The following is a 12,183-nucleotide window of genomic DNA, read 5'->3' as shown; positions in this document are numbered from 1 at the left end:
TACTTTCGGCTTATAATATCAATATCTCTATGGCATTATAATACCATGCTCAAAATAGGAGGCTGTAAAGGTTTATTAGAACAATCAGTAAAATCAAACAACAGTCTTTTATTCCAAGCACTTAATTAGAAAAAGAAAAAAAAATACAAACAAACCCAGAACACAATGAATCAGAAGAAAATTACATTCACTACATGGAAAATCAGACGAAGTAAATAATTATAGGAGACCCTTTTTTGCAATCGCATGTAGATTTGTTGATCTTCACACTGTCCCCAATTCCTTCGTTGGCGATTCAACCACATGTTTCTGTGCACAAAAAAAAAAAAAAAAAAACCATTCTTGTCCATGAAACTCCTTCCCAACAAAAAAAAAAAAAAAAAAAAAATTCCATGTACTACTAAATCTCAATACTTATATACATGTATATAGGTACTAATTTATCTTAAAAATTTACAAATTAGCTTCTCCTAAAATTTTCTTTGCAAATTAGTCCCTAATTTATATATCTTGCTTTGTACCTCCTCAGAATTTGTGGTGGTAGTGGTGGCAAGGTTAGTCTCTTCCTCCGACACCACCACCGTGGGAACGGAAACTTGAGGTTCAATCTCGACCTCGATTTTAGTCGCGGTTTCTGTTTTTTCCTCTTCCTTCTCTATGTTCTCCTCCAAATTTTCATTCTTTCCTGTGAAAGTATATCAAATCATCATTTCCATGGTATATAGATTAGTAATTATGGTGCAATTGGAGAAGGAAAAAAAAAAAAAGGATGATTCGACAAACCGTTTTGATCTTGATCCTCATTCTTCGGCTTATCTTCTTCCTTTTCCGGTTTCTGTTCCTGTTCTTGTTCTTGTTCTTGATCAACCAGGACATTGTTTCTCTGATCAATGGCCTCGGAAGATTCACGTGGAGGCGTGTGAAACTCCGGAACATTCTCCGGCTTTTCTTCGGAAGCCACGACCCCCGATTCTTCTTCGAGGGCCTCGTCTTCGTTGCTCTCTTTCCTTACCGAGAAGAACTCGTTCGGCGAGTCTTTCGTCACGACCGAATCGTCGTTCTCTTCTTCTTCTTGTTTGTTGATCTCAACGTTCTCGTTGTTAGAAACGACGTCGTTTTTGGCGTCGTCCGGTTTCTGTTCCTCGATTTCTTTCGGGGGCTCTTCCACGTCCTTTGCATGGATTTCTTTGACGTCGGTTTCGGGAGGAGCGATCTCGGCCGTCGGTTTCTCGTCTTGATCGATCACCGTCTGATCGGCGATAGCCGTATCTTCCTTCTTCTTCTTGGAAGATTGCCTGCGGCGGAGAATGGTGTTTCCGGCGGCCACCACGTCGAATTTCGATTCTCCGCAGCCCATGATTTAATATATATTTTTTTATAATAATTATAGTAAAAAAAAAATTGTTGAGGATTTGAATTGATTTTTTTTCTTTTTTTCCCTGCTCTCTTTATTTATAAAAAAACAGCAATGAGAGCTTGATACATTTTTTTTGTTTCTTGTTAAGGCATTATATGTTGGAATTTCTGTGGTATTCTGTTTGTGTACGGACATATAGGCTAATTAAAGCATTAGTACAGTTTTTTTTTAATTTTTTTAATTTTTTTAATTTTGCTGTATTTTGGCTGTATTTCGGAGGTTAAAATAAAAGTGTATTTTTAGGCAGTAGATACTTAATTAAAGTATACTAACGACCATGAGTTACGATTTGGGAAAAACAGATTATTGTGTATGCATTGCATTAGTTAGTATTTCAGTGGTAATGAGAATAAATAAATAGAAGATCTAAAATGTAATGTTGCATGCTCATAAATATATATATAAAGTTTTAAACACGTATTGGAGTCTGATGGATGATAAATACAAGATAATGTTTTAATTTCAGTGACGCACTTGTTTGAGTAAAGGAAGGTCACATGGAAACTTTATTATATAACCAACAATTAACATATGATATGCGCAGTCACATGTACCGAGAGATAGCTGAAAAGTTGGAAGAACATGATTCTCAAAAGAATAAAAAAAAGAGAGTGAAAAATACCATTTTAAAACTACGTATCAGAAATATTTATAAACAACTAGTCTACTTATAGAGGAGATTTTTAAATTAGAACCTAACTATCTATTTATTTAGAAAAATAGTTCATATTTCTCATACTTTCAAAATTGCCATTGATTTCATAAAATTTCGTTATTATGTGTTTGTTAATTCCATATTTTTTCCAGTTATTCATCATCGGATTTTAATCATGAAATCGTTCGCCAAACCGGAGACATGTATTTTTTTTTCGAATGGTAAATAATATTTACTATCGAATGGTCCGACAATAAATATTATTTACCATTAAACTTATCCTAGATTTGCAACCAGGATATTCGACGACTCATTTGGAATAGATGCTTAGGATCGTCGATTTCGTAGATGTTCTTCTATTGTTCTTATATTATCTGTTCGTCTAGGTTAGTCATTTAATCTTTCTTAGTTTATGTTTGTCTAGTGTAGGTGTTTAGGTTCTTTGATTTCTTAAAACTTCGTTCTTATTTGTTTGTCAATTACAAATTTTTTCAAGTTATTCATCATGAAATTTGAATAATGGAATCGTTCGCCAAATCGGAGACAAGTATTTTGCTTTTTCGAATGGTAAATAATATTTACTATCGAATGGCCCGACTGTAAATATTATTTACCATTAAAGTTCTAGAGTTTCGGTTATGGTGTTCTATGGGTTAATCGAATTGGAAATATTATTTACCATATATTATAGTTAATCTAACAGAGAATTGATCGGAGATGCGGGGTAGGGTTTCGATTATGATGTTCTATGAGTTAATCGAATTGGAAATCATATTTACTTACCATTTTTTCCAAGTTTGAGAACGGAGACGCTTTGTCGGCTTCGGAAGTGGCGAAATCAGAAAATTGGTGACGAAAATAAGGTCGGACGTAACATCAAAGGATTGAAGGATTCGAAATCGACGGAGAGGCAATATCGGAGGATTGAAGGATTTGGAGTCGGATGCGAAAATTTTGGTGTGTATTTGATGAGGGGTAAGATAGGAATATAATATTGTTTGGTAGTGGATTGAGCTAGTTACCTAATTTAAGTAATAATTTGGCTAGAATTTAAAAGAGGTGGTCAATTTGGGCTAGATACCTAACCGGTCCAAAAAAGAACTATATAGTAAAATATAATAATACCATGACTATATAGCAAACTACATATTTATATTGTAATTTTTTATTCGAATCTTTATGCAAATGTTTATAAACATTACTTCTAGGCTATTTTTCTATAAAATTACTATTAGTAAAACTATTTTATGATAAAAAAATTCATGAATAGAACTAATTTTCATATTATACATCTAAGAAAATTTTGTATTTTTATAATTTATTTTAAAAGAATGGGCCTTTAATAATAATTAAATAATTGAGTGGTGTTTATTTATGAAATATTCTAAATTTAAAATTTCGCAAGCAACAATTTTTTTTTTTCTCTCCTTAAAAAAAAAACTCTCACGTGTAACTCTCATTTCTCCGCACTTATACCGGTCTATGATGGTTACTGTATTTTCTCTCAAAGAGTCTGAGCTTCCCCGACATCACCTATACCTTGACGTACTGGAACAACGACTCTGTCTCAACATGTCCAATGTGTAGATCGTCATCCTCGTGTACCTTGGCCTCGCCCGAAAATCCATGTTTGAGTTTATTTTAAGGTGGGTAGTTCTCGGTAATGTTGCTATCGTTGTCAAAGAGGAATGAGGATTCATTGGTCGAAGACTTTGGGAGGACCACGAAGGTGTATGCCTTTTACGATGGCTACCATTTTAGGTCACTAATCTTGTTGATCTCGTGTTCTTGGTCTATTTTTTTTTTTTAATAAAAATCTACGATGACGTGATTCGGAGCTTTTTTTTTTTCTGCCCCAAATCCCATTTATTTTTGGGTTAGCGAGAGACATGTGGGTTTGTATCGGAGAGTGGATTGAGATAGATGGTGCTTTACTACGAAGGGGATAACTTTCGCATAGATTATTATTTTTTATATTTAAAATAAATTGTTTGTATTTGACCTTTTTGATATTCTACATTGCTGCAGTTGGTTTGGTTTTGTGATTCTACATCTTAATTAGTTGTGGATTTTGTGTCTTGAAGACGGATTCGCCATCTTTCGAATTTTTCTACCCGATATATTTAAACGTATAAGTACTCATATGACATTTGTCTTTAATTGTTGAGAAGTTACTATGTATTATCAATAGATTTTAGTTTTGAATCTCTCACTACTTGATCGTTTGATGTTTGTATTTATGGATATTACCCTATTTTTTATGGTAGAAAAAAATGATGAAGTGTTCCAAATATATATATATATATATATATATATATATATATATATATATATATATATTTAAAGTATTTAAATATGCGGATCCCTATGATTGCGCTATTGGAGTAATTCAGAATTTAAGGTCGTCGTGCTTTGTAATTATATATACAATTATTTGTTATTCATTGCACATATTTCTAGGAGAGAATATGAATTGTATATAAGCTTATACTTATTGGACAATGTATCGTGTGCCTGAAACTGGAAGTTGGAAATGAACAAGCCATTCACATCTCCTTCTGATCCAATGATGTCACTTCTTCTTATTGATTTTCCTTTAGAACTTCGAACAGTCGTGGTCAAATTAGTTTTTCACCTCTAATTTATTTTCGGAAAACAAAAAAATTCTGAATATTTTAAGGTAATATTAATATAGGACCACATTCAGCAAAGGTTAAACTTAAGTGTGTTAATTTGGGCAATTGAACATGGTCATTTTTGTTGAAACAATGGCCCTATATTTAATTCAATATGTAATTTGGGGTATCCAATAAGTCAGAAATTTAATCAAATTCATTACTCTACAACTACTTATTTTGTAGGTATTCTATTTTTTTTTATTACAATAAAACATTGTTTTTAGTTTTTACTTTTTAGACAACTATTTCCATTTAATTGAACCCACTACTTATTTTGTAATTCAATATAATAAAACATTGTTTTTTTAATTTATTTATTGATTTTTGAAATTCTATTTTTTTAATATAAATAATGGTATTACTATTAATTACCAAACATATGCCTGGCCTAGTATTGCGTAAAAGCAACAGGTTGATGGGTTCAAAGATTTGGGTGTGTATTTAACAGATTTCTGTTCATCAAGTTGTTGCCTCTATTAAATGGTCAATAGAAGAAGAAGAAAAAAAATATATTACAATAACCAAAATCGATCATCGACCATAATAAACGTTATGATCAACCAAATTTATGCTGGAAAAGAAGGGAAAAAAACGAGTATAAATACATGTGATTTAAGGTGGGAAAAAGTTACATAGCTAATTATAGTATGTTAACTTTACTTAAGTGATTATTATGTAATAGATAATATGAAAACAATAATAATTAATAATATATAAGTCGCTTTCATTCCAAGTCTAATAAAAACAAGAGAGACAAAGTCACAAAACCCAAACGCCACAACTACACTGCCACACATGACACACCTTATCCTCTCCTGTAACCAAGTGGGTCTATTTATTACATTATTTATAATATAATACATTTACTATTATATTATAAAGTATCAATCTTTGATTCAATGCCACTCTTCCACTTCTCTTTTTTTTTTTTTCTTTTCTTTTGAATATATAGACAAAAGAAGAAGGAAGAAGAAGAAGAGTTCACAGCCCATTATATTATTCTCTCATCCTTCCCAAATTAGGGAACTCTTTTTTCTTTCTTTCTTTCTCTTCTTCTTTGACTTTCCATTAAAAGACCTCTCTCTCTCTCTCTCTCTCTCTCTCTCTCTCTCTCTCTCATGGAAATGGAAGACTCAGCCAATGAGCGTCTTCATTTTGGGAAGATGGGTTATGGGTTAGTGAACTTCGTTATTTCATTTCCGTTATTTTTGGATACTTTTTTTTTTCTTTTCTTTAGTAACAATTTTTTGGTTCTGTTTTTTTTTTTTTTTTTTTTGTTTAAAAGATGTCAACATTATAGAAGGAGATGTCAAATTAGAGCTCCATGTTGCAACGAGATCTATTCTTGTCGCCATTGTCACAATGAAGCCACGGTAACTTCATTACATATTATATCAATATATATAATCTATCTATATAAACATTCATTTTTTATTTTGCTCATCTGGGTTTGTGCTGAGTTCTGTGCATTTGATATGTCAGAGCTTGTTTAAGAACTTCTTTGATCGCCACGAGCTCGATCGCTATGATGTCAAACAAGTAATTTTCCTTTATATCTATTTTATTTATTTGTTATATTTATCCACTCCATTTACACACGCTTTGTTTGTTTGTGGATTTTTCTTTATTAATAAAATTAGTCATGACCGTTGTTGATTCGTTCTCAGGTTGTTTGCTCAGTTTGTGACACAGAACAACCGGTATGCAATGTGTTTGTGTTATTTACTCACTAAAAAAAAATAAAAAAATTACCTAAAGAAAAATTATCTTATTTTTTTCATTGTTAAGCTATAAAGCTGTGATCTTTATGGATCTTATGTGATAATTGTATATTAATTTTCAGGTTGCTAAACTTTGTAATAATTGTGGGGTCAACATGGGCGAGTATTTCTGTGAAATATGCAAATTCTTCGACGACGATGTAATCTTCTGATTTAGATCTTAGATAGGATGATCTCATGAAAAATAAAAAATTGTGTTCATAGTTATCGATCTCATAATTCCGGTCTATTTCTTTTCCTGGATTGATTGCAGACCAAGAAAGGGCATTTCCACTGCGACGATTGCGGAATCTGCAGGTAAAGGAAATTAAAAAATTTAACTATAAATAATTGATGTTTCTCAATTTATATATGATTTGATATTGTAGCCAAATTTTGTAATTTTTCTTTTGGTTTCGCAAACAGAGTTGGCGGCCGCGAAAATTTTTTCCACTGCAAGAAATGTGGTGTGCCTTTTTTCTTTTGCTCTATCATGGACTAGACCAATTTTTCTTAATATTTAGATGTTATTGATCTTAAATTCTAAGCAAAATTTTAATTTATTTATTTATTTAATTTTTTTTGCAGGATCTTGCTATTCGAATGGTCTGAAAGACAATCACTTGTGCGTCGAGAATTCCATGAGGCACCACTGCCCGATATGTTATGAAGTATTATTCGTCCGAAATATTTTCACCGTTTTTTTCCTATCTATTCAAGTAAAAAGAAATTCTACAACACACTACGAATTATATATATATTGCTTTTCCTTTCGTTCAGTACCTTTTCGACTCGCTGAAGGATACGACGGTGATGAAATGTGGCCACACAATGCATTATGAATGCCACGCCGAAATGGTTAAGCGCGACAAGTACGTGATTTAACTAATTAACTGCGATCGCATTGGTTTTGTTTAGCTTAAAATAATGTAACAAACATATCACTCAGGTATTGTTGTCCCATATGCTCCAAGTCCATTATTGACATGTCCAAAACTTGGAAGAGAATAGACGATGAGGTAAATTTTTTGCATTTAGAGATATGAATCGTAATTCGCGGTATAATAATCGGATTCCGATTTATTGAATTGTGTCAACAGATCGCTGAGACATTCATGCCCGAGGATTACCTGGATAAAAAGGTCATAATTTTTTTTCTTTAAAAATAATTTCTGGCTCCGTCACGTCATACCAATAATTCATAAATTGGTTATATTTTAACGCTCAAATATTTTTAAAACGTTGCAGGTTTGGATTTTGTGCAACGATTGCAACGACACAACTGAAGTGTATTTCCACATAATTGGGCAGAAATGTGGTCACTGCAGATCGTACAACACGAGAATGATCGCTCCACCGGTTCTTCCGCAATGACCAAACATCGATTTTTTTTTGCTTCGGGGTTTATTTTTTCTTGAAAAGAAAAAAAAAGATCAATATTTTCTTATTGCATTATTTCCAAATATTTTTCAATACATGCCTTAAAAGTAATTATTATCACCGTACTTTGGTGATTATTAAAAACTACTTTTTGTGACAATATTTACATGTGGCTTTCTTGACTTTGCTTCTCAGCCTCCAAATTCATGGGGTTTATGTATAAAAAAAACACACACACATATATATATATATATATATATATATATATATATATATATATATATATATGGTGATGTAATACGAGAGGATATATATATAATTTTCATGGAGAAAAATGGGGTTTATTGTGTAAGTATTTGTTGCAACTAGTCGATTTTCTACTTCTTATTAAGGATCTAGTCGAAACTTTATTTTATTAAGAAAATAATCTATTATGCCGAAGTAAAATAATTAACTTAATTAGGTTAATTAATTAATTTTTGGCTTGAAAGACTATTTTTTAAAGTAAATTAAATTAACTTAATTAGTTAATTAATTTATTTTGAGCTGGTGAGTTATTTTCTTAATAGAACAAAATTTTGACTAATTTTTTAAAAGAAATGAGTTATTGAGCTAATTACTTTTTAATTTTATGTATCTTATTGGTGATAGGTCTTTTTTTGCAATCATAAATATAGACCAAATAAGAGATCTCATTTCCAAATTTTATCCATAGAAGATGTCTTTTTCTATGTGGTCCAAGTCTAAAAACGAGTGATTCTTAACACCTTCACTAGATTTATATAGGGTACTCAATTTATAGACCTTACGTATAATCTAAGGCCTTGTTTGGCTCGATGTGAATCTAACCAATCTTCGTTGGTTTGTCACGGAAGCTGAAATCGAGAATGCGATCTTTTGATTAAATGCGACAACAAGCTCGTTTTGAACTTTCTTGAAAATGGACTAAAGTGTCATCAATGGTCCTTATCATCCATATTTGCAAGTATTTTCCTTATATGTGGTCTCAGGCTTTCTTTCTCATGCTTTGTATACATGGTTACAAGGGCAGAGACACTCAAGGGCTAAAAGGGCATATCCCTCGGTGAAATTCTGAAATCTTCTATACATATATACAATGGAAGAGTCAGAAATTCAAGTCAGTGTGGCAAATTTGCAAAAACAAAAAATTCAAAAGGGACAAATTTGAAAAAATCATATAAATTTGGGCAAAAATATTAAAAGAATACTAAAATTTGTAGGGTAAAAATTACAATTTCTAAGAGTTCAGGGGAGAAATTTGGCACTCCTGGAATTGGCTCCGCCCATACATATAATATTACATTTTAGACCAAATTTTATGATAAAAATTAGGACGGTTTGCTAGAATGTGTGTCTTCGATAGGGTGGATGAATAAAAAAAAGTGTGGATTTGAAGGGATTCAAATTATACGAGTGAGATCATTTCGTTATCGAGCTACATAGTAAACTTCTTGAAATATATAAATTAATCCTTTTAACTTTTTTTAAAATTCATTAATACAAAACAAACCATATATATTTTTCTCCGCACCAATCTCTACTATGTAACATAAAATACATTATATTATGTTTCATTTTCAATCCTAGTTTACTAATTTATTGTTTGTTTTTATTATTTTTATTTGAAAACACAGGAGATTGATTGAACAATATTGAAATGATTCCCTATATTTGCTATAAAGTCCATGTTTATTGGTGACCCATACATATCTTTAATTGTTGTACTATTATTGATTACCAAACTTGAAACGACCCTATTCTCTTCCAATTTAAAATAGAAGGAGAAATCATTAATATTTAGTTCTAATTTGTTAAAAAGCCTAAAATACAGCATTAGAAGGGTCTTGAAAGACCTAAACAAATTTAATATACTTTTTAAGCCAAAGTAATAGATTGTAAAGAGTGGTTACACTATTACTAAAAAGTAAAAATAAAAAAAAACATTATAATTATTAAAACTACAAAAAAACCAAACAAACGACCTCCCTCATAACAATCCAAAATATTTAAAATCCAACAAAATTCCAACAAATATAAAACAAAGCCGTTTGACTCTTTACATCGACCAAAGTTCACTCACAGGAACAGTCATTGCGTAGAGAGAATTATCGCCGTCGTCGGAGAGCTGAGACTCGGGCATCTGAAACGATTCGCTCAGCGAGTTACTGAGTTCGTGCACATCAGAAAACTCCACTAGACCGTTGTAAACAAAGAGTCCATCTTGAATTGCGAAAATCTCCGTAAATTTTTAGGCTTTTCTTGTTCCCCAAGGTACATTGTGTAATTCAGTAAAGAGTGTTTGTAATTGAATTGTATATGAGTTTGATCACTACTGCTTAGAGTGTGAGAACGGATGTTCAGATCACACACCAATGAAGCTTCTGTATCATCAACAATGCCAGAGGGTTTGGTATACCATCATCTTCTCCAATTCAAATATTTCACTTTTAATTCTCTCCTCTTTTCCTTTTAATTTAAAATTTTGATGTTGCTTCTTCTGTTTTAGGACGTTTATGAGTGTGTTTGCTGTTCGGGGCCGCTTTCACAGGCTTTTGGGGTAAAGTAAGCCACCTCAAACGTTAAGATCTCTATTTAGCCAACGTTTCAAAAAAAAATTCAAATATAACCCCGTGACTTTTACGTAAATAACTTTTTATTTTTGTTATTTTACAGTCGTTAATTTTGGTTAATGGCAAAAATACAAAATTAAGAAAACTTTGATTATTTTGCAAAATTTGAGTTTGCTATTGGCTAGTCAGCTACTGATTTATACGGTCTTGTTTTGTTGGAGAGAAGGCTAGTGCTGACGAGTTTGCTTCTACGGAAGAATTTTTGGTGTTCGCGGCGTGGTAGGACCGGACGATACATGCATTGATTGTTGTTATAAGCTCTCATTGTGATTAGTCTTATGTTTGTAAGTAGTTGTGTGGGCAATTTTCGGTGGTCCTATCTCCGACACGTTCCTCATTCAACGGAAACACTTTGGTCAAGTGTCGATGCGAGCAAGAGCTTGGTTATTTTGTTCAGCCTTATAGGGCTGAATCAGATCGCCATTTGCTCGTAAAATTCATCGCAAGACTAAGGATTTCAAACTTAATCTTAAGGAACGTTTTGTTTATTTTGGTAAATTACCCATGAACCAAAATTTAACAAAATTAACGTATATAAATGCTAGAGACAATCATGTAAAATGCTATCTGATTTTAAACATGCTTAAAACGTTGGTTAGATTTTCAAATTCAACGTTTCAAGTGGCTTAATCTTGAGACAGGCGCGGCTTCAGATGAAACCGAAACCAAAAGAGGGCGACGCTGACATCAGCGTCGCCCTCGATGCCGCTGATTGTGTGGCGGCCTATGCCGGTAGCGAATATAGAAAAAGAGACAAAGACGAGACGAAGATTGTTGTTGGTTAGTCGGAGATGTTTTGTTTGAAGAAATATTGCCCAGATTGCCCATTGATCAATAAAAATTTAGAAGCGACTTGTCGCTTCTAATCTCAACAATATGACTTTTTTAAGGCAAAATGTTGGTATTTCCGTGGAATAGTTTAGAAGCGACTTGTCGCTTCTTATAATTGACAAATGTCGCTTCCAAAAAATCATTTTTGTAGTAGTGTGAATTCCTGAGCAGGGTTTAAAGGGGGTTTGTATGGATTGGAGGCACTGTTTCACCGCCAACTCGCACTTCATCTAAGCTTCTAGCGTATGGTTTTGGTTTCGACGAATCTTGCAACGACTACAAGGTGGTTAGACTCTCATCGGGATTGAAGTTTAAGGTTTTCAGCTTGGTTTAGTTGTATCATTAACAAAATTACTCATCTTCGTTTTATTCAAGATGTCTAAATGGAGATTATGTCTAACTTAAGATGGCTGTTCTGGATTCAGGAGGCTCTTTCTATTTGACATGATACCAAATTAAAACTTGTATAACTAAATAATTATTTTAACTTTGATATATTTTTTTCTTGGAAAAAAAAATATTAAGTTAAAATATTTATGCATAATAGATTGAGGTTTGTTAACAAAAATATGTTGTCAATACATTTAAAAATCAAATTGGTACTGTGCTTCTTAAAAATCAAAATTGCCAAATGCGTTGCAGCGCAGGTAATATCCTCAAAACTGAATCGAGTACTGAAAATCAAATTCAATATTATTTGTTCATTGTCAATCATGATTTACTCACAAAAAGTTCTTTCTTTTCCATGGCTCTGTAAAATAAATTAGAAACATAGAGGAAATTGTTGAAGTTTAGAGAGAGAGAGTCGAAT

General features: G+C 32.2%; 2 protein-coding genes across 2 annotated transcripts; one reads left to right on the top strand and one right to left on the bottom strand.

The window, feature by feature from the left end:
- Positions 1-61: 61 nt before the first annotated feature.
- LOC149392853 (uncharacterized) lies at positions 62-1,475 on the bottom strand. The gene is made up of 2 exons (XM_089617622.1): positions 784-1,475; positions 62-685 (listed from the first exon to the last, which is right to left on the bottom strand). Exons 1-2 carry the CDS (start codon positions 1,355-1,357, stop codon positions 471-473), a joined length of 789 nt encoding a protein of 262 aa, XP_089473748.1. The 5' UTR covers positions 1,358-1,475; the 3' UTR covers positions 62-470.
- Positions 1,476-5,674: 4,199 nt separating this feature from the next.
- LOC149392852 (CHY-type/CTCHY-type/RING-type Zinc finger protein) lies at positions 5,675-8,047 on the top strand. Its single transcript, XM_089617409.1, has 12 exons — positions 5,675-5,924; positions 6,036-6,123; positions 6,233-6,289; positions 6,418-6,450; positions 6,594-6,671; positions 6,785-6,828; positions 6,937-6,977; positions 7,099-7,181; positions 7,291-7,382; positions 7,460-7,529; positions 7,611-7,652; positions 7,759-8,047. The coding sequence occupies exons 1-12, from the start codon at positions 5,869-5,871 to the stop codon at positions 7,882-7,884; spliced, it is 810 nt and encodes a 269-aa protein (XP_089473535.1). The 5' UTR covers positions 5,675-5,868; the 3' UTR covers positions 7,885-8,047.
- The last annotated feature ends 4,136 nt before the right edge of the window (positions 8,048-12,183 follow it).

The sequence above is a fragment of the Urtica dioica genome, chromosome 6, assembly GCF_054948205.1.
Source record: "Urtica dioica subsp. dioica isolate 48M chromosome 6, U.dioica_male_clone48M_v1_H2, whole genome shotgun sequence".
Taxonomy (NCBI): domain Eukaryota; kingdom Viridiplantae; phylum Streptophyta; class Magnoliopsida; order Rosales; family Urticaceae; genus Urtica; species Urtica dioica.
The sequence above is the reverse complement of the archived record's forward strand: the minus strand, read 5'-3'. Positions and strand labels throughout refer to the sequence as shown.